This window comes from Mesoplodon mirus (genome assembly GCF_964341445.2).
Source record: "Mesoplodon mirus genome assembly, chromosome: 15".
NCBI classification, from domain to species: domain Eukaryota; kingdom Metazoa; phylum Chordata; class Mammalia; order Artiodactyla; family Ziphiidae; genus Mesoplodon; species Mesoplodon mirus.
Window position 1 is genome coordinate 63,932,561 of NC_138991.1, and position 18,505 is coordinate 63,951,065.

Below are 18,505 nucleotides of genomic sequence, written 5' to 3' on the forward strand. Positions count from 1 at the left end.
CAGCAGTTGCTCCTTCTCCAGCCAGCTCTTTCCAAGGAGGGATCACTTTCATTTTCTGCTCTAACACTCACCCTAATATCTGCTAGGTTTGGGGGTTTATACCTCAAATATCTGAGTTGGAAAAACAATGGTGCAAAAAAGGAGACTGTCCCAGAGAGGTAACACATCTTGCCCAAAGGTCATACTCTGAGCTGGGAAGAGTCAGGAGGAAGCCTGGTGCCGGGGCCTGCTCGCCCCGTGCAGGGGTAGGATCTCTGGTGGCCTTACCACCCACTATGGCCAGAGGAGTCCCAGACCAGGTGAGGAGCCAGGCCCTGCCTTGTTAACAGTGGCTTTTCTGCTTCCAAAGGTGTTTGGTGTTCTGGAGAAGGCCAAGGAGAAGTATGGCATGGACGACTACTCTGTGAGCCAGATCTCGCTGGAGCAGGTCTTCCTGAGCTTTGCCCACCTGCAGCCACCTGTTGAGGACGAGGGGCCATGAGGAGCTGGGCTCACGGGTGGGCATCCTCTCTCGCTCCGAGTTCACCTCATCCTGCACCTTTATTTCTGATCACTGTTTTCTACAATGAATTCAAGAATCAAGGCACAGTACGGACCGGCTGTGTCGCGCCCTCATGCTGGGAAGCAGCATGGGAATGTCTGCGTCTCAGGCATTCTGAAGCCCGCCGTCCAGAACTCAAGATCCCCACCAAGAGCGTGTCGGGCAGTCTGTGTGGGCAGGCTGCGGGGTCTGGGCGGAGAGCTGTCCCAGAAGGGGCCTCACTGACCCAGGGGTCAAGAGTACCCAGCCATATCCCTGCATTCGCACCTGGCACAGAGCTTCCCTGGGGTGAAAGGGGAGGCCTGCAGGACAGTGGGCATCGGGCTCACCAGGCTGCCCAGGATGGACACAAAGACGCCTGTCACTGTCCTCAGGGGAGATGCAGCTGAATGAGGCACTGAGGTCTTGGTTTCCAGTGCAGCTGGGTGTCCTGGAGTCCCTCTCCTGAGAGGGTGGACACTGCGCCAGACAGAGCCGGCCCTGAGCCCAGTGTCATCCCACCAGCATCTTCCAGAGTGACCAGTGAGGGGAAGGGTGAGCCATGGGCCGGGAGGCCAGTTGGGGACCACCGTGGGGCTGAGTGGCCACCCATGGAGGGCACACCTAGTGCATGGTGACTGTCCGCAAAATAAAGGCTGGGAGGGAACATGACCGTGGTCTGTGAGTCACGAGGTGGGCCCGCGGGCCCCGTCACCCAGCGCAGTCCCAGCACGAGCCTCCTGTATCAAGTTCCAGACAAAAACAAGTGCTCGTATTTCCCAATGCATAGTCAATTTACAGAACTTACTGCTGTGGAATAAGCCAAAAATGCAAGTGCACAGTCAGGGTAGCTAAATGGCCACCTGGAAGACCCTTCGTCCAGGGTGAGGAAAGAGGCATGTAGGGTTGGCAGAGGAGGGTGTGGAGCTGGGTGGGCAGGAGGCCTTTGGCTCCAGGGCCACGTATGGGCTTTACACCATTTTCCAGGAGAGTTTTCTTCAGCATCAGCTCCCTTTTATTAATAAGACACACTCTTATTTCTTATGGCTTTCTTTTTAACCTTTTTTTTTAGTGGTTTGAGAGACGGCAATTTTTATTTGTTTATTTATTTATTTAGCTTCATTGGGTCTTCGTTGCTGTGCACGGGCTTTCTCTAGTTGCGGCGAGCGGGAGCTACTTTTCATTGCAGTACACGAGCTTCTCGTGGCGGTGGCTTCTCTTGTTGCAGAGCACAGGCTCTAGGCTCACGGGCTTCAGTAGTTGTGGCTCGCGGGCTCTAGAGCACCGGCTCAGTAGTTATGGCTCAGGGGCTTAGTTGCTCTCTGGCATGTCAGATCTTCCCGGACTACGGATCGAACCCATGCCCCCTGCATTAGCAGGTGGATTCTTAACCACTGTGCCACCAGGGAAGTCCTCTTATGGCTTTCTAAATTTCCGTGATTTGAATCTCTGTGCCTTTTACATTACCTTAGAATTCATAGGTTTAGAAAAGACTTGTTTTCATCACTCTGGTTCATTTGGTAGTTTCAAATTTGCATTTTTATCATTCTCTCAAAGTTTATGAACGTTGCAAATAGTTTCTAGTAGCTCTTTTATTCCCTCTAAGATTCTTCCAACCATCATCATTTAGTTCCATATCATTAAAAAATAACAACAGCAACAACTTAGGGGTGGTTGTGGTCCTAAACGTTGCCCAGCAGCAAGCATCTTCTGAGAGGTGGGCTGTGACTTGTCTGCAGGTGTGTGGCTGCTGTAGGTTTGCTGGTCAAGGGAGGAGGGCAGAGGCCAGCATGGCCTGGCCACATGTCCTCCTGCAGGGCATCCTGGCCTTGTTTTTCAGCCCATGTGTTAAAGATTTAGAAATTTGACATTTTTCCCTTCAGTGTCACAAAACAGGGTGTGAGGAAAGGTGCTCGGGACTGAAGGAACAGCATATCTGAGGCACACGCATGAGATCAGATTGCACGGGTCCTGGGAGAGGTGGGTTTGTTGATGGGAGATGAGGTGGAGAGACTGGCAGGATGGAAGCAGGGGCTGTCGTGATCGGAAACCCCTTTTGGAAGACAAGTCAGCAGCCGTGGAGAGGATGATGGAGTCACAGCCAAGGCTGCAGCAGTGGGGACAAGATGGGAGGCACACGGCAGTCAGGGGAGAGGAGCCCACAACTGCATCCGCGCGTGGAGCTTGGGCAGTTGCAGGAGAGACAGTTAGGAAGGACCCCAGGAGCAGCAGACGGGTGCCGCTGTTAGGGTTCACGCAGCACCCCCGGGTCATCTGTGAGTCTGCTGGAAACCCACCATTGGAGCCAAGTGTCCTCAAAGAGCCAGGATTGGGGCCTTAGAAGCCCCCAGCCCTGGTGGTTTGGTTTGAGCTGTGGCACCTCCAAGCCCAGGGGCAGGGCAGGACCCACCAGCTCCCTAACAGGAGAGTCGGCCTACCCACACCCCTGCCACCTCCTGCTCCATGCCTATTCCACTTTACTCAGATCTCCAGGCCCAGATGGTCCCTAGAGATGCTGGCCCCAAACAGCTGCCACATCTGCCAGGGCCAAGGTCCCCCCTTCCCTGCCCTGCACAGTCTGGTCCGGGGCTCCGGAGGTCTAGAGACCACGTCAGGGCTGAGAGCGAGGCCTGTGGAAAAGTCCTGCCCGGCCCCACGGTGGTGCAATTGAGACAGTCAGTGGACACATGGGCTGTCCTACAGCCTGACAGCTGCACCCAGAACCGAGGGCCTTGAGGAAGGAGGAGGGCAGCCTTGCGGGGAGGAGGGGAGCACCTCCTCTGCCTTTCCCATGGGGAAGGGCTGCCGGGCAGCAGGTTACAGGAACAGCTCCTGTGGAACAAAGACTCTGCAGTGGCCTTACTGCACACATCAGAAAACTACACCACGGTGGTTTACAAAAGACGAGAGTTTTTCTCTGCCAAGTACAAAGTCCAGAGAAGGCAATCTAGGCATTCCATCACTAGTGGTCAAGGTCTCAAGGAGCCAGACTCCATCTGCTGCTCCATCCAGGTGCAGGCCTCCCTCCTCAAGGTCACCTTTCAGGGCCAAGTTGCCAGTGAGACTTCCAGATGGAGTGAGCAGGAAACAGGGTGAGGAGCGGGAGGGCACAGCTGGCCGTCAACGTGCTTCTGCGTCCTTGTCATCGTCCAGAGTGCAGGCACATGGCTGCACCAGACGAGGGCGCTAGGACATGCAGTCTTATATTTAGCCGGGCACCCCCCCCCAAAAAAAACCCCAATACCAGGACACAACTGCAGTCTCAACCGTGATTGTAGACGGCAGGCTGGCCTCCTCAAGAAATTGGTCCCCCCATGCATGCCTTCCTTGTCCACCTGAGCTGGTGAGACCCCGCTTCAGCCAGGAAGACCTGGGTATGGCTGCTCTGTGGCCCTACCCCAGGGTCCATTTCCCCATCCACCACCCCACCAACAGAGTGCCCTTTGGCTGCAGGGGCTCAGAAAAGCAAAATAAACTGGACAGTTTTTTTCTGGGAAAATTCCAATTCCAGATCTTTAGCCTAGGACTTGAGGGGAAGCCAAGGTCACCCAAGTCCCTGGGACCCCTGACCCAGTCTCACAAAGCAGCAGGCAAGAGTGAGGCAGAGAGCCCAGCAAAATGGAGGAGTGAGCCAAGGCCAGCACCTGGAGGGCAGGCTGGAAGGCAGGTCCGGGGGTGGCCACAAACCGTCTGGGGATGACCACACCCACCAGGTGGAGGAGGAGCTGGCCCTGCCTGACTGGCCTGGACTCACACACCCCCAGCCCGGCTTGAACTCAGGCCATTCCTTGAACACAGAGGCGGTGACGGCCCATGCCCCAGGGGAGTCAGACTTGACACCTGTGGGGCCAGAGCCTGGGAATGAGGGGGAAAGGTTTCCAAAAGGCTAGCCCGGGGCTAGACTGCCAGCCAGGGCAGCCGATTCCTGCAGCTCCGAGTGTCACCCCGCGCCAGCTGCTGTTCAGCTCACCTCTGGGGACCAGTGCAATGCTCACGGCATAAGCTAGCAAGGCCCTGTAGGACCCTCACTGCCACACAGATCTGTCAGTGTGAAGGTGAGCACCACCCATGCTCATCCAGACCCTGCTGGCTGTGCTAAGGGCTAGAGCCATACCTGCAGACAGGGACACTCCTGGGTAGACAGCCTGAGGCCACCTGGGTACAGAGGGGCTAAACTCCACCCACTCCATCAAGGAAAAGACCCACAGGGGTTCCATGAGATACCTCCAACAACAAAGTCAGCCTTAGGCTGCTCACCCGAGCCCACAGCTGAGGCCAGCAGGCCAAGTGTGCAACGTCACCCCTCCAGACACAAAGCCCCATTCCCTGAACCCTAGCTCAGGTCTGACCCCAAACCCTGGAATGTGCAAACTCCCGCAGCCCCTCTCCCGTCCCCACTGGAGGGCAGGGCACCCTAAGGGGGGTTCAGGGTAAAGGTGGGCCTGGAGACTGCTCGAGAAAGGGCACCAAGACAGCAGTCCAGGTCCCCACAGGCCCCCCAGGAGAAACAGCCAGGAGGCAGCACAGCACTGGGCCCTGGAGTCTAATCCACACCTGATGGGCACACGTGGCCTGGGCTTCAAGCAGGCTGGAAGAGGGGCTGAAGCTGGGGGTCGGGCCCAGGGAGCGGGGGCCCTGCCTTCCTTCTTCAACACAGGGCCGCCCAGGCCCCGCTCCTGGGGCCCGGCCCACACCCCAAAGATGCCAGCATTAGATGCCTCCAAGGTCAGAGAAGCCCCAAATCCACTGGCTGCGGAGGCCAGAGTAGGCATGGGGCAGGCCTGAGCAGCTCACCTAGAGTCCAGCACACCTGCTCCCCTTCTCTGGCCAGGCCCCTCCCTGTCCCCTGTGACAGCCCCAGGGTGGGCAGCTCAGATATCACTATCCTTGACCTCCTTAGGGCAGAAATGGACATGGGGTTTAGGGCATGAAAAACAGCACAAGCTCCCAAGCCCACCGCTCAGCACCCTAGGCCCTGTAGCCCCTCCAGCGGGCAGCCTGTTCCGCCCATGGGGCCCCACGACCTGACGCCCCCACACCTTGGAGACACAGAGCCAGGGAGGCCTCACCACAACTCCAGACCCTCATTGGCTGGCTGGCCCTTTCAAATCCAGCCTGACCACCCAGAAGGACAGGCCAGTGCCTCCTTCCTGGCTCCTTCAGGGGCTGCAGGCATTCACCCCCACAGACAGAAGCCAGGCCTCTTGACCCGCCCCTCTTCTGATGCCTCCTCCAGGGTCACCTAGACATCACAACTGCCCTGACCCCACCCAAACCCCTTTCTTCCACTTGGCCAGACCATGCCTGCCCTTGGCACGGAGGCTGTCAGCAATGGGTAGAAGTGCTTCCTTGACATGGTTTGCAAGTGGATGCAATGCCGGCTCAAAGCTCCTGTGTGGCCCACTGTGACCTCCAACACAACCCAGGCCATCCCTGGCCTGTTCAGTGTGCCAGGTTACTAGCCTCCAAGGGCAGGCATTGCGGAGGCCTCCAGGCCCATAGAGAATAAAGGCAGGGGAATATTCTGCCTTGATGTGGGTATATTCTCAAACTGAGTGCAGCCCCACATCGTCAGCAGGTGGCCCTCGGCCCTGGGGGAAAGGGAGGGGGGCTCGAGACACTGGCCAGAGCCCACAGGATGCTTGTGGTATAGAGCTCCAGGCCTGGGGCTCGTTTGCCCAGTGCCCTGTCCCAAGGAGCCCTGCCTCCACCCCCTCCATCAAACCTGGGCCAAAGACCTCCTGAGGTCCCCGAAGACCACAGCTCCCCGGCCCTCAATTCCCAGGGCCTCAGCAGGTTAGCACTGGGGGTTGGGAGGGGAGAAACCCAGGACTCCTGGAAGGCTGGGATCGGGGGGCCCTCCAGAGTTTTATTTTCTCATGTTCCTTCCAAACACATTCTGCTGATTCTCAAAATGGCAAAAGCCAAGATGCTCAAATATTAAAGCTCAACAGCTGATAACACACTTGATAATAAAATCAATAATATTTAGAAACAAATTTGATTAAATTCATAAATGAGTAAATCATGCTTTTAATATGAAATGTGTTAAAATTTATATGCGTGCCAAATTCTACTACTTTAGAGCATTAACAACAAAACTGAAGGGGGGACTTCCCTGGTGGTCCAGTGTTTAAGACTCCATGCTTCCACTGCAGGGGGCACGGGTTCGATCCCTGGTCAGGGAACTAAGGATCCCGCATGCTGCGTGGCAGCAGCCAAAAAAAAAAAAAAACTGAAACCAGAAGGGGCTGTCCGCCCAGCTGGCTGTGTCCCCATCCTCCTTTTGCCACAGTGGGGATCATGGGCTTGCCCCATCCCCACCTAGGGTGTCACTGTGTCCCTGGGCAAAGGCTCTGGATTTGGGGCCTTTCGGGCACACACTGACGTGGCCCTGAATATGTGGGGCTCCAATGTGCTGCCGTGGCCTCCTCACAGACTTCCGTATGCTGCAGGCCTGGCCCATCAAGGCCACACCATCCCCAACACCAACCCTCTGGGTCTCTTCACTGATGCACGGCCAGGGCTACCCTTCTGTTCCACTTATGCCTCCATTAGTGGCCATGGCAGATGTGACAGTGATACAGAGATAAAGGCCCCCTCCTCCCCAAATCTAAATGCAAAGGGAGAACCCGGACCCAGACTGACTCTGCCTGCCAACCCCCACCCCCAGGAGTGTTGGTGCCTAGGCAGAGAGGATTCAAAAAGCAGGCTGCTCCTCCAGGACTCTCTTTTGTCCCCAACTTCTCAGACACCCCTCGGCCCAGGGTGAGGTGTTAGGGGCACACTTGACACCCTGGACAGGGCCAGAGGAACTGGATGAAGGAAAGGAGTCACTATCCACTGGCTGGGAAAACCACATGGAGCAGAAAGCAATGACCTGCAGACTACAAACACAGGTATACCCATCCATCGGGGCCACTAAGGCGCATCCGGGACTCTCCTGTCCTTTCCCCTGACATTTCATCCATCTCCAAGCCTCACTGGTTCCTTCCCCCCAAATCAGCACCTTGGATCTGTTCCCTTCTCTTCCTTGGGACACCCACCTGTTCACACGGCGTGTGGGACGGGGGTGCACCTTCCCTGCCCCCAACTAACAGTAACGCAGCGTTGACTGCTTACCAGGCACAGCGCGGGAAGAAGAGGGACATAGCGGTAAACAAACCTGCAAGCCCTGATGCCCTCAGTGCCGGTTTTACTCCGACAGCCTCCTGCCTGGTCCTGGGCCTCTAACCCTCACCCTCCTGCCTTCGCCAGAAGGCTCTGACAGTGCCTCCCCGCCAGCACCGTCCACCGGCCAGGGGATGACGCCATGGCGCCGTATCTTGCACATCTTCCCTGTTCCGTCCAACGCTAAACTCCACCTTCCTAGCCCCGGCTTCTTCCAGCGAGCCTCCGCGCATTCGCACCAGCTGTTTCCTCTGCCGGGCGCGCCCTTCCACTCGGGTCTCAGCTGCAGTGTCAGCTCCTCGGAAGCGCCTCCCTTTCTGCACATTATCTTCTACCCTGCAGTTTGCTGCCCGTGCGTTCTGGCTGCACAACCCCGTCTTGCCCACCAGGCAGAATTCCGCCGGCGCAGAAGCTGAGTCTACACGGTCACCCCTCACACCACGAGTGGTAATCGCAAGAACCCATCCCCGCAATGGGCCCGGATCGCTGAGCCGCCTCCGCCATGCGGGTCCCCACGGCCGGCTGCCAAAGGCCGCAGCACCTGCGAAGCCCTCCCCTAACCCCGCCGCCCGGCCCCTCACAGCGCGAAGCTGCGGAGTTTGGAGCCAAGCGCCTTGGCACTCCGGGAGGCACGCCGCGAGCCCAGTGCGCACGCGCACGGATAGGGGCGGGGCCGTGGTCCCCTTAACCCGCTCCGCGCCGGCCCGCGAGCTGCCCACACAGCGCAGTCCTCCCAGCCCCAGAGAGCTGTCAGCTTGCCGGCCCCGTGAGGGGTGCAGCTAGCCCGGGGCAGCCCCAGACGCCCCTCCAGAGAGGGAGACAGAATATAAGTGCAGGGCTTCCCTGGTGGCGCAGTGGTTGAGAATCTGCCTGCTAATGCAGGGGACACGGGTTCGAGCCCTGGTCTGGGAAGATCCCACATGCCATGGAGCATCTGGGCCCGTGAGCCACAACTACTGATCCTGCGCGTCTGGAGCCTGTGCTCCGCAACAAAAGAGGCCGCGATAGCGAGAGGCCCGCGCACTGCGATGAAGAGTGGCCCCCGCTTGCCACAACTAGAGAAAGCCCTCACACAGAAACGAAGACCCAACACAGCCAAAAAATAAATAAACAAATGTGGGTTTAAAAAATAATAATAAAATAAAAAAAAATAAAAGAATATAAGTGCACCGACGCGTCTCTCCCCAAAAAGGCCTTGGCCCTTTAACCCTCTCCTCGCTCGCGCCCATTGGCTGAGGCGGTCTCTACGTCATCGCTGCGCGCCGGACGACGGTGCCTTCCCGCTCCCTAATCCTGACGCCAGAGCAGCGCCCGCCTCAGAGGCTGAGGAGAGCGGGAGGAGGTCGCGGCGGCGGGAAGATGTAAGTAGGGGGAATCCGACCCCATCGAAGCTTCGGGGGCCGCCCGCCAGGCTCGGTGGGGCGCATCGTGGAGCCGGCCTGCTCCCCGGCCACGCGGTGACAACGGTGGCTTAGCGGCGCGGCACAGGGTTTGAGAATAAAGAGTGTGGCCCGGGGCGGGCTGAGTGGGAGGCGCCGAGGCCGCGGCCCGGAAGTGGTCGGGGCCGCGGCGGGCGGAAGGGCGCCCTCGCTTCGTCCGCTCTGCGGCGGGCCCAGTGAGGCCCCCGGAATTCGGAGCAGCCGGGAAGTCGGTCTCCGCCCTCGGGGCCCTCTCGCCGGGCTGGAGACCCAGGCCCGCAACGCCGGGCCCTACCCTGGAAGTGCTCGCGGCCCGGCGCCTGGACTGGGGAGTTGTGAGTGAACGCGGACGGGGGGCGGCGAGGTCGCGTGTGGGGCCGGTGCCGGTGGGTGCGGAGTTGCTTTGTGGGATGCCCTGGGTGACCGACTGACCCTCCCTTCGAAGCCGTTAATTCAGACATCGACTCCACGAACGTCTGCCGGGTTCCTGTGTGCCGTTCTCGGTGCTAGTCCTTGGGGATAGGCCCCTAATGTCTTGGAGCTCAGTTTGACGGGTAACCCCAGAAGGGAGGATACGGGAAGGTTAAAATCGATGGAGGAGAGGCGTGACTTTTTCTCTTTGTTATTTCGCATGAATTGTGCCTAAAATGTGCTTTTAAATGGGGAAGGTGCTCTGAAGATGTGAGCTGAAACGCCATCTACTCGAGATTTAACTAATTGTTCTCTCCTCTCTTTGGCTGTTGGACGCGCACCTTTCCGGAGGATGGGGGAGGTAATCAAGGTCTTGTGCTGTTACCTGAACTTGTGTAAACAGAGAACCTCAACCTTTGCTTTCTAGTACTCAGGCCACACCCAGCAAAGCGTTCACTTACTCTGTGGTTCTTAATTTTTTAGCGTTTTAAGAATAACCGGTGGTGCTTGTTCACAAAGTACATTAGGGCAGATCTTTAGGACGGCGGTGGGGCCCAGGAATATGCATTCTGGGCCAATTGAACAATAAGGTAGCCATTGGCCACACGTGGCTATTGAGTACTTGAAATATACCTAGTTCAAATTGAGGTGTTTCACAGACTTGGTATGGGGAGGTGTAGATATTTTATTAATGAATTTGTATACTGATTGGTGAAAAGATAATACTTGGTGTGTAGCGTGTCAAATAAATATATTACTAATAGTTAACTTTATCTGTTAACCAAGATTTTTTGTAATGCAGCTACTAGAAAATTTTAGAGTACTCTTGTAGCTGGCACTCTTTCTATTGGACAATGCTGCTCTTGGTGACCCTAATGGGGGCAGTCCAGGGACCCCTGTTGAGCATTCAGAGACTGTGACTTTAGAGTCAAGAGTTTATGTGGGAGAAGAGCCTCCAGAGCCTCTCTTCTAACATTAGCTAACGTTTATTGAGCCTTAACTAGGTGCCAAATTAACTCCTTTATGGGTTAATTTGGTTTATGTCCCTGATAACTATGAGGTGTCACTGTACTGCTGATGAAAACTTAAAAAACTTTATAGCCCTGGAAAAGAGCAGCAAAGGTGACATTCTCTTTTGACTTGCATGTCCAAAGCTGGGCACTCTTTTCTTCAGTCAGAATGTTTATCCAGCATTTTGGCAGCACTATTCACGTGGAAACAGGATCCCGATTGGTGTGCTGTGTCCAAGTTACTTACAGGAAGGTGAGCTAGAGGTAGTTGAGGCTGACATCCCGAGATCTTTGCTTGCAACTCAAGCAGATTGTACAAAACCTCACTGGAAATACTAAAGACGACAGTCCCGAGGAAACAGGGCACATAATTAATTGTTTGTTCTTGAGTAATATTTACTAATGCTCGTTCACTGAGTACATGCTGCAGTCCAGGCACTTGGCTAAACCCTTACATGTGGTAACTCATCCAATTCCAATGTCTACTTTTTTCCCTCCAACATTTTATTTTTGAAAAAATATGGACATACAGAAAAGTTTAAAAAATTTTGTGCAGTGAATAGCCACGTCACCACCACCTAGATTCTACATGATACATTTCTGTTACATTTGCTTTATTTATATCTAGCCACCCATCAGTCTTATTTTTTCTTGCATTTCAAAGTAAGTTGCAGACTTTGGTATACTTCCCCCATAACACTTTCATATGCATATCATTAACATTAGTCAATGTTTACAGTGACTACTCTTCAACGGCTTATTTTATTGCTTTTTAAATGTTCATGGGGAACGTTTCATTTGTTTGTGTTTGGGTATTAAATGTTTTGATGCCGGTACCAGTCACTTTTGAAATGGTTTTTGCTTCCAGTCATATCATATATTCAATGTATCCTACAAAGATTACAGCAATGAAACAACAGATCTAATCCTATCCGTTGGGTTTTTCTCTGTTCTGCCTGCAAATATGGTGCTGTAGTATTTCTAAAGGACTGTGGAGGGCTCATCATCAAACTTAAGAATGAAAAATGGGTATTGTACCGCCTGTAAAATAACAGGACACCACCATCCACACCGTTCCTTAAGAAAAAGACAAGCTGAGGTGATGGTTCTACCTGTGCCTCCTGTGGGGGCGGGATCCCCCCCTGAGGAAACAGTGCTGGTCCCCCGTGTGTTCATGGCTTTGTGGATGCTTGCTGCTTACTGTGTTCCTTGCTGCCTTCTCCTGTGCTCAGCTTCTGACTGCAAAGTAGATATGTTGCCTTGCCAATTTACTCTGTAAATCCTTTTATCTTGTTATTAGGCTGCACTTTGGCGTAAATTGCAATCGATTAGGGATCGTTTCTCAGACTCAAGTTAGAAGTGAGAGTTCAGATAAGTGAGGCCGCCATTGCTGCTTTGAACACCTCAGAAGGGGAGAATGGATTTATCAGGAGTGAAAAAGAAGAGCTTGCTAGGAGTCAAAGAAAATAATAAAAAGTCCAGCACTAGGTAATCCTTCTGTTAGATTTTTCTAGTGCTACTCTGGGGGTCCTCATTGCTAGGGACCCTCAGAAAGGGGAAAATTGGAAATGTCTTGAATTTTACAGTGAAAGTGTCCTAAGCCACAGATCATTTTGCTCTGTGATTGCCTGGGATTTGTGTAGCCCTTTGGGGTTGTGCTGTTGTTTCAGGGTTCAGTCAAAGGGGCATGTAATCTCATACTCTTCCTCACTATCCAGGGCTCCTTCTCCTACCAAACGCAAAGACCGCTCTGATGAGAAGTCCAAGGATCGCTCTAAAGATAAGGGGGCCACCAAGGAGTCAAGCGAGAAGGATCGTGGCAGGGATAAAACTCGAAAGAGACGCAGCGCTTCCAGTGGTAGCAGCAGCACCAGGTGGGGCTGACGGGTTAAAGCATTGCCAGGGCCTCGCGTCCACAGCCGTGTCCCTCTTCCTTCCCAAAGAGCCCGCAGAGTGCTCTGTCTTCTTATAAAGGAAACACACTCAGGTTTTTAATAGAGACTAATTTACGGCACACTGGTTTGGGGTTTGCTCTGATTATATACAGAGGATGGTGTTGGGATTTTTTCTTTTCTAGAGATGTTAAGGAATGGGACATCTTGGGGTATGCTTTTCTCTCAAGTGCTTTTGATTTGGATTTGTGATTGGATTGCCCTAGCCTGGAGCTTCCTTTTCCTTCTGTTGAAAACCAGCCTGCGTTAGTCAGTAGCTGCCTTTCAAGCTGAGTTGGTGGCTCTGACTTGCCAGGCTCCTCCTTTACCTCCCAGTAGGCAAGGCTTCTGTGTAGGTTGGAAGCAGCTCATTCTTCCTTCCCTGTCACTGCACAATATGAATGCTGTTTTCTGTCCCTACCAAGGCCTTTGGCTTAGGGCGGGGATCGGAGGATGTCAGTGTTTGCCCCGCTGGGGAAAGCAGTGGGGCTTGAAAGTACGAGGCCAGCGGTTCCTCTTTGGAGCATGTGCAGGCTTGTCTGTTCAGTGAAGAAATGCTGCTCCCACCACTTGTCTGTGACCTCCTCCCTCTTGCCCCTCAGGTCTCGGTCCAGCTCTACCTCCAGCTCAGGCTCCAGCACCAGCACGGGCTCCAGCAGCGGCTCCAGCTCATCTTCAGCATCAAGCCGCTCAGGAAGTTCTAGCACATCCCGCAGCTCCAGCTCCAGCAGCTCCTCTGGCTCTCCGAGTCCTTCCCGGCGCAGGCATGACAACAGGCGGCGTTCCCGCTCCAAGTGAGCTCCCTTCCAGCACCACTTCTCCACATGGGAGTAATTGGCTTGGGGGCTCTCCCCCAAAACCTGTGAATTATCTGGGGACCTAAATTAACCGGGGGCTGTAAAGTTACCGTAGTTATTATAAAAATAGACCAAAAAAGGAGTTTTACTGTCTTAATAGGATTTTTTATTTTTTCAATCAGATCCAAACCACCCAAAAGAGATGAAAAGGAAAGGAAAAGGCGGAGCCCTTCCCCTAAACCCACCAAAGTGCACATTGGAAGGCTCACCAGGAATGTGACCAAGGTGAGGAATCCTGTTTCTGTCCAGTGGACAGTGGGGTGTGTCTCTTTTGCAAATTTTCAAAGTGGAAAACTGGAGAAGCAAGCCTCCGCCAGAAGGTGAACTTAGAATGTAGCATTTCAGAGGGCTAACTTGGTGATACATGACCAAGTAGAGTACTGGTTAATTCATTTTAATGGAATATATTATACGTATGTGTTTAGGAGATTTACCCCCAGGTGCCAAGGTTGTAGTCATTGTGTGGTGGGTTCTCTGACGCTTACACAAGTGATTAGTGGGTGAGCATTAGTGACCCTTCTTTCTCCCTAGGATCATATCATGGAGATATTCTCCACCTATGGGAAAATTAAAATGATTGACATGCCTGTAGAAAGGATGCACCCCCATCTGTCTAAAGGCTATGCATATGTGGAGTTTGAGAATCCAGATGAGGCCGAGAAGGCACTGAAGCACATGGATGGAGGTGAGTTAAGCCCTGACACCTCCCCTCTGAACCCCTGTTTCTTTGTCCCCTGTCCAAGACCAGCTACCCACCACGCATAGTGTGTTTAAAACCAACTTTCAACCTGGCTGCCTGTAAGAATCTCCCTGGAGCTCTTTCAAGATTCCAGTTCTTACTCAGTGGGTATGTGTTTACCAAAAACATGTTTTGTGGAGCATGATTCTTGAAAAAAATTCATCAAATATGAATATCAATCTGTTAAAGTTTAAGGATCAAATGAACGGTTTCCCCCCTCACAAGGAGTATATTATGAATATAACGAAGCATCATTTTTATATGGAAATGTTTTCTTTAATCCTCTCTGAGTCATTTTCTCTCTCTCTTTTTTTTTTGGCTGCATTGGGTCTTTGTTGCTGTGCACAGGCTTCTCATTGTGTTGGCTTCTCTTGTTGCAGAGCACAGGCTCAGTAGTGGTGACTCGCAGGCTCAGCAGTTGTGGCATATGGGCTTAGTTGCTCTGCGGCATGTGGGATCTTCCTGGACCAAGGCTCAAACCCGTGTCCCCTGCATTGGCAGGCGGATTCTTAACCACTGCGCCACTAGGGAAGTCCTGAATCATTTTGTCTTTTGCTAGCATTTTTAGGATAACTTCGCTGAATTCACAAATTTTACCCATTTCCCATAGCCACTTTTTATTGGGTAGAATGATTTGTCAACCTTTGACCGCTTGTGAATAGCTTCAAATTTCGAATAGCCTTCATTTGAAGGAATATGGGATTTGTCTGTGCCCCAGCTCACTGCTGCTGTACTCCAGGCAGCTGGAGCTGAGCCGGGACTGCCCACAGCACTGTGTGGGCTGCCAGGCCAAGTGGGAAGGAGAGTCTGAACTCCTTACAATCTTGGCATTCTTGGAGGCCCTCTTATACATTTGATAAATAGCCTCACAGGTCTTTGGATAATTGTCCTTGAGCTCTGGTAGAGTTTGTATACTACAGAATTTTCCTTGGTACTTAGGTACAACTTTTTCAATCTACTTAAATCCCTCTGGAGTGTTTTAGGAGTTAAGCATAAACTATGATCCATCCCTCTGCACACATCAGCTCTTGGCTTTGTTGAGTCACGCCTTTGTTTTAGAGATTGTCGATCTTCTGTATTTGATAGAGTCTGAGCACTTGCTAAAAATTTGGGGAACTTGGGCACATTCTGGATGTGTGTGATTATAAATATTCCACGTTGTCTTAAGATTCTAGTAGGACTTTTCTGTGTGTCCCCGTATTGTGCTGTGCACCACTGAATGGAACAGCTCCACACTGTCTCCAGAAAGAAAGTGGGGGGGCTTGGCCTTTACTGGTAGCTAGCCAGAGGATGACTTTGTCTGCGTTGTTACATAGTCAGTGCCTGTGAAATGCCTGATTTGGACTGGCTTTTGGCCATGGGCCAGGGCTACCTTAAGCCGTGTTTACTTAAATTGAGCTTTTCAAGTATGTTGCGAACATAGGTCCAAATTCCTGAGTCACCTTAGTACCTCAGAAGTTCCCTTGAAAGTAGGAGCTGAGAAGATAGAAGACCCTCCACCCTTTGCGGGTACACGGGCTGTGCTTGGCCCCCTGAGCAGTCCCTGGACTGGATTGGGGTGCCTTATCCCCTGGGATTCTTGGGTCTGTGCCTTAGTTTCCTTTGCTCCTTCTTTCCCTGAGGTCCTGCAGTTTCCTTGTGCCTCCATTCTGAGCTGCCTCCCCTTGCCGTTCTACGATTTCATTCACACGTGTGGTTTTAGTACTTGCTGCATGTGGACTCACCTCCCTGAGGCACTTTTTTCAAACTCTTTAGACAGACTTGACAACTCCTGAACATCCTTTCATTTTGTTCCCCACCCCAGAAGTCCCTTCTTCCTCTCGGGCCCCACCTCTCAGGAAATCACAGCTCATCCAAAACCCTGGTGCTGATCATCCTTCACCCCACCCCTGATCCATCACCAAGCTCCAGTGATTGTACCTCCCCGTTATCCCTTGAGTTCTTATGTTTCACCCCCATCTCAGTCCTGCCAAAGCCCCCCGCCAGGTCTCCTCACTGCAGTGCCCCCTTCACATTGCTCTTAAGAAGGAAGTTCAAGTGCAACACCACCTTCCATCTCAGGGCGGGGGCACAGCTCTTCCCCTCACTTAGCAAATTCCAGGCTGTTCTTTAGGTGTTGGCTTGGATGGTGCTTCCCGTGGAAGGCTATCCCAATGCACTAAGATGAGTCCCCCGTTAGGTTCCCTGCTTCCTGGTAGTTTTCTTTATGAAACTTCCAATAACAGTAATTATGAGGTTCTTTCTGTGACCAGAGTAGTTTGTCCTTGTCCCCCCAGGCTCCTCTCTGTCTCACTCACCATGGTATGCCCATAGCTGGCATTGGGCCTGGCCCAGGGTAGGTGCTTGTTAGATATTTTGTGACTTTATCCTTTTTTTCAACAGGACAAATCGATGGCCAGGAGATCACTGCCACTGCTGTGCTGGCCCCGTGGCCTCGGCCACCCCCCAGGCGATTCAGCCCTCCCAGGAGAATGCTACCACCGCCTCCCATGTGGCGCAGGTCACCCCCACGGATGAGGAGAAGGTGAATCACTTCGGGGTCTTACAGGGGACTGATTAGGGCCAGTTTCCGTTTATCTTATTTACAAACATAAAGTGAGGATGATGACTTTGGGACCTTGTCCAGCCCTGCCTGTCCCCTGTGCCTCATGATGGGGGTGGGAAAGCAGCATTGGCATAGGCAGTCTTCAGAGCTCATCTGTTCTTTCCAGCTGGGGAAAGGAAGAGCTGCCTGATTAAGGGACCCTCGGGAGGTGTGGCCCCTCCCCTCCCTCCATGAGAAAACCGGAAGGGTCAGAGGAGTAGGGGAAAGGCTAACATAACACCCTTGGCAGAGGCCAGTGTCAGGCCATCCTCTGCTAGTGGTGTCAAGCTGCACTTTGCACAGCCCTCGAAGAAGAGGAGAGCACCTGGGGTCATGCCTTTGGTCTCCAGAACATTTTGTGTGTCTCCCAAGGGTTCTGTGTCAGTGACATCCAAAGGGAGCTGTCCTGACTGGAGTGTTCGAGTGTGAAGCTGTGTAGAATTGTTCCCGAAAGAAGGCAGCTTTACCCCTGTGGTCCCAGATGCTGAGCTGCTCCCAGGGCGTGGGTTTCGTGTCTGATGTGGTTTCTCCTCTTCTCACAGGTCACGTTCCCCTCGGCGTAGGTCCCCCGTGCGCCGGCGATCCCGCTCCCCTGGCCGCCGCCGCCACAGGAGCCGCTCCAGCTCCAACTCCTCCCGATAAGCAGGGCCACCGAAGCTCTGCCCTGTGACTTGTATCCCATCCAACTCACTTTTGTCACTTTTCTAGCAAAAGGAGGATCGGTAGGAAAGAAATTCCTCACTCAGGGGCAGGCTTCGAAGGTGAAGGCAGTAATTGCTACATTTCCCTTGGCGGCAGAGTTCCGGCTGCAGGAGTGTTGTTGGTTTGGGGTCGTGCTTATAATGACGCCCTCCAGTTTTTTGGCTAGAAAGCTTCCACATTTCTAGTTCCTGAGGGTCAGTTTAGTGGCAAAGCCAGCAGGGATGAGCAGGGGGCTCCAGGTGGTGGTACAGCCCCAGCCTGGGAGCATGTTTCCCATTCCACAGATGATGGGGGGCCCATCTGGTGGGCTGGTCGTGCCCTAACCTGTTGGCCTGCAGGGTCCCACAGGAAAGGGTGTGCTTTTACGCAGCTGCCATTCCTGTTAGCCTGGCCCTGCTCCCCTGCTCGAGTCCTCTTCTGACCTCTAGGGCCAAATACCCAAAATGGTTCTTTTCACATGTACTCATGTGCGTGCACACACACACACAGACAAACCCACGTCTCCCTTTCTCTGAAACTGGTAAGTTGAGAGCCAGCTCTGTCGGGTCATCACAGAACCCCCCGTTGTGTTGGTATTCATGGTGGTCGTGCAGGTTACTTTGACAACATGTACATTGCTTTTTTGGATTTTATTGTACAGTCACTACTATACATTTTCTGTTTTGAGTTTTGTGACTTTGTAGCATTTTAGATAATATTGTCTTTGTACTGTGTTGTGTAGAGGAAAGAATTGTGTTGAATAAACCTAGGATTAGAGTGCAGCTCCAGTGTTGGGTTCGCTGCCTCCTTCCTGTCCCTTGGCCCCAAAGGCAGCTTCAGTTGTGAGGTAATTAAACATGATTGTCTAAAAAATGTTTTGGTTTCATTCCCAAAGTCACAGCTCCAAAACCTCTCAACCAGAAAAACACTGGAACTGTTTATGAGTGTTGGGCTGCTCCTTGGCTAGACACATTTTAGAAAGAGGTGTGTGTTTTCTGTTTTTCTTTTTTGGCCACGCCACGTGGCATGCAGAATCTTAGTTCCCTAATCAGGGATCAAACCTCCGTCCCCTGCACTGGGAGTGCTGAGTCTTAACCACTGCACCACCAGGGAAGTCCCAGAAAGAGGTGTTTTATTACCTTTATATTACAGGAGCTTTGAATTCTGCCTGACCAGAAATGTGG

At 52.9% G+C, this 18,505-nt stretch overlaps 2 protein-coding genes across 9 annotated transcripts in view; both read left to right on the forward strand.

Moving 5' to 3' along the window:
- Positions 1-3,266, forward strand: part of ABCA3 (ATP binding cassette subfamily A member 3) — a 48,362-nt gene extending 45,096 nt beyond the window's left edge. For 6 of the 7 annotated variants that reach the window (XM_082643676.1, XM_082643678.1, XM_082643679.1 and 3 more), the window contains one exon: positions 350-3,266. In XM_082643676.1, coding sequence (XP_082499802.1) covers positions 350-481 — 132 coding nt within the window. In that variant the 3' untranslated portion in view covers positions 482-3,266. The remainder of the gene's footprint in view (positions 1-349) is intronic. The other variant, XM_082643681.1, reaches the window with a different exon arrangement.
- Positions 3,267-8,957: 5,691 nt separating this feature from the next.
- Positions 8,958-18,109, forward strand: RNPS1 (RNA binding protein with serine rich domain 1). Of its 2 annotated transcripts, none has more exons than XM_082644242.1 (8): positions 8,958-9,051; positions 11,830-12,017; positions 12,248-12,403; positions 13,063-13,254; positions 13,440-13,542; positions 13,849-14,002; positions 16,439-16,580; positions 17,183-18,109. In XM_082644242.1, the coding sequence occupies exons 2-8, from the start codon at positions 11,947-11,949 to the stop codon at positions 17,280-17,282; spliced, it is 918 nt and encodes a 305-aa protein (XP_082500368.1). In that variant the 5' UTR covers positions 8,958-9,051; positions 11,830-11,946; the 3' UTR covers positions 17,283-18,109. The 2 variants fall into 2 exon arrangements, with proteins under 2 accessions (XP_082500368.1, XP_082500369.1); XM_082644243.1 differs by lacking the exon at positions 8,958-9,051 and adding an exon at positions 9,081-9,443.
- The last annotated feature ends 396 nt before the right edge of the window (positions 18,110-18,505 follow it).

Excerpts from the sequence above, each read along its gene's own strand:
- RNPS1 (XM_082644242.1), top strand. The coding sequence starts at position 11,947 with ATGGATTTATCAGGAGTGAAAAAGAAGAGCTTGCTAGGAGTCAAAGAA. Across the intron at positions 12,404-13,062 it reads AGTGGTAGCAGCAGCACCAG|GTCTCGGTCCAGCTCTACCT; the intron begins GTGGGGCTGACG and ends CTTGCCCCTCAG. Across the intron at positions 16,581-17,182 it reads CCCCCACGGATGAGGAGAAG|GTCACGTTCCCCTCGGCGTA; the intron begins GTGAATCACTTC and ends CTCTTCTCACAG.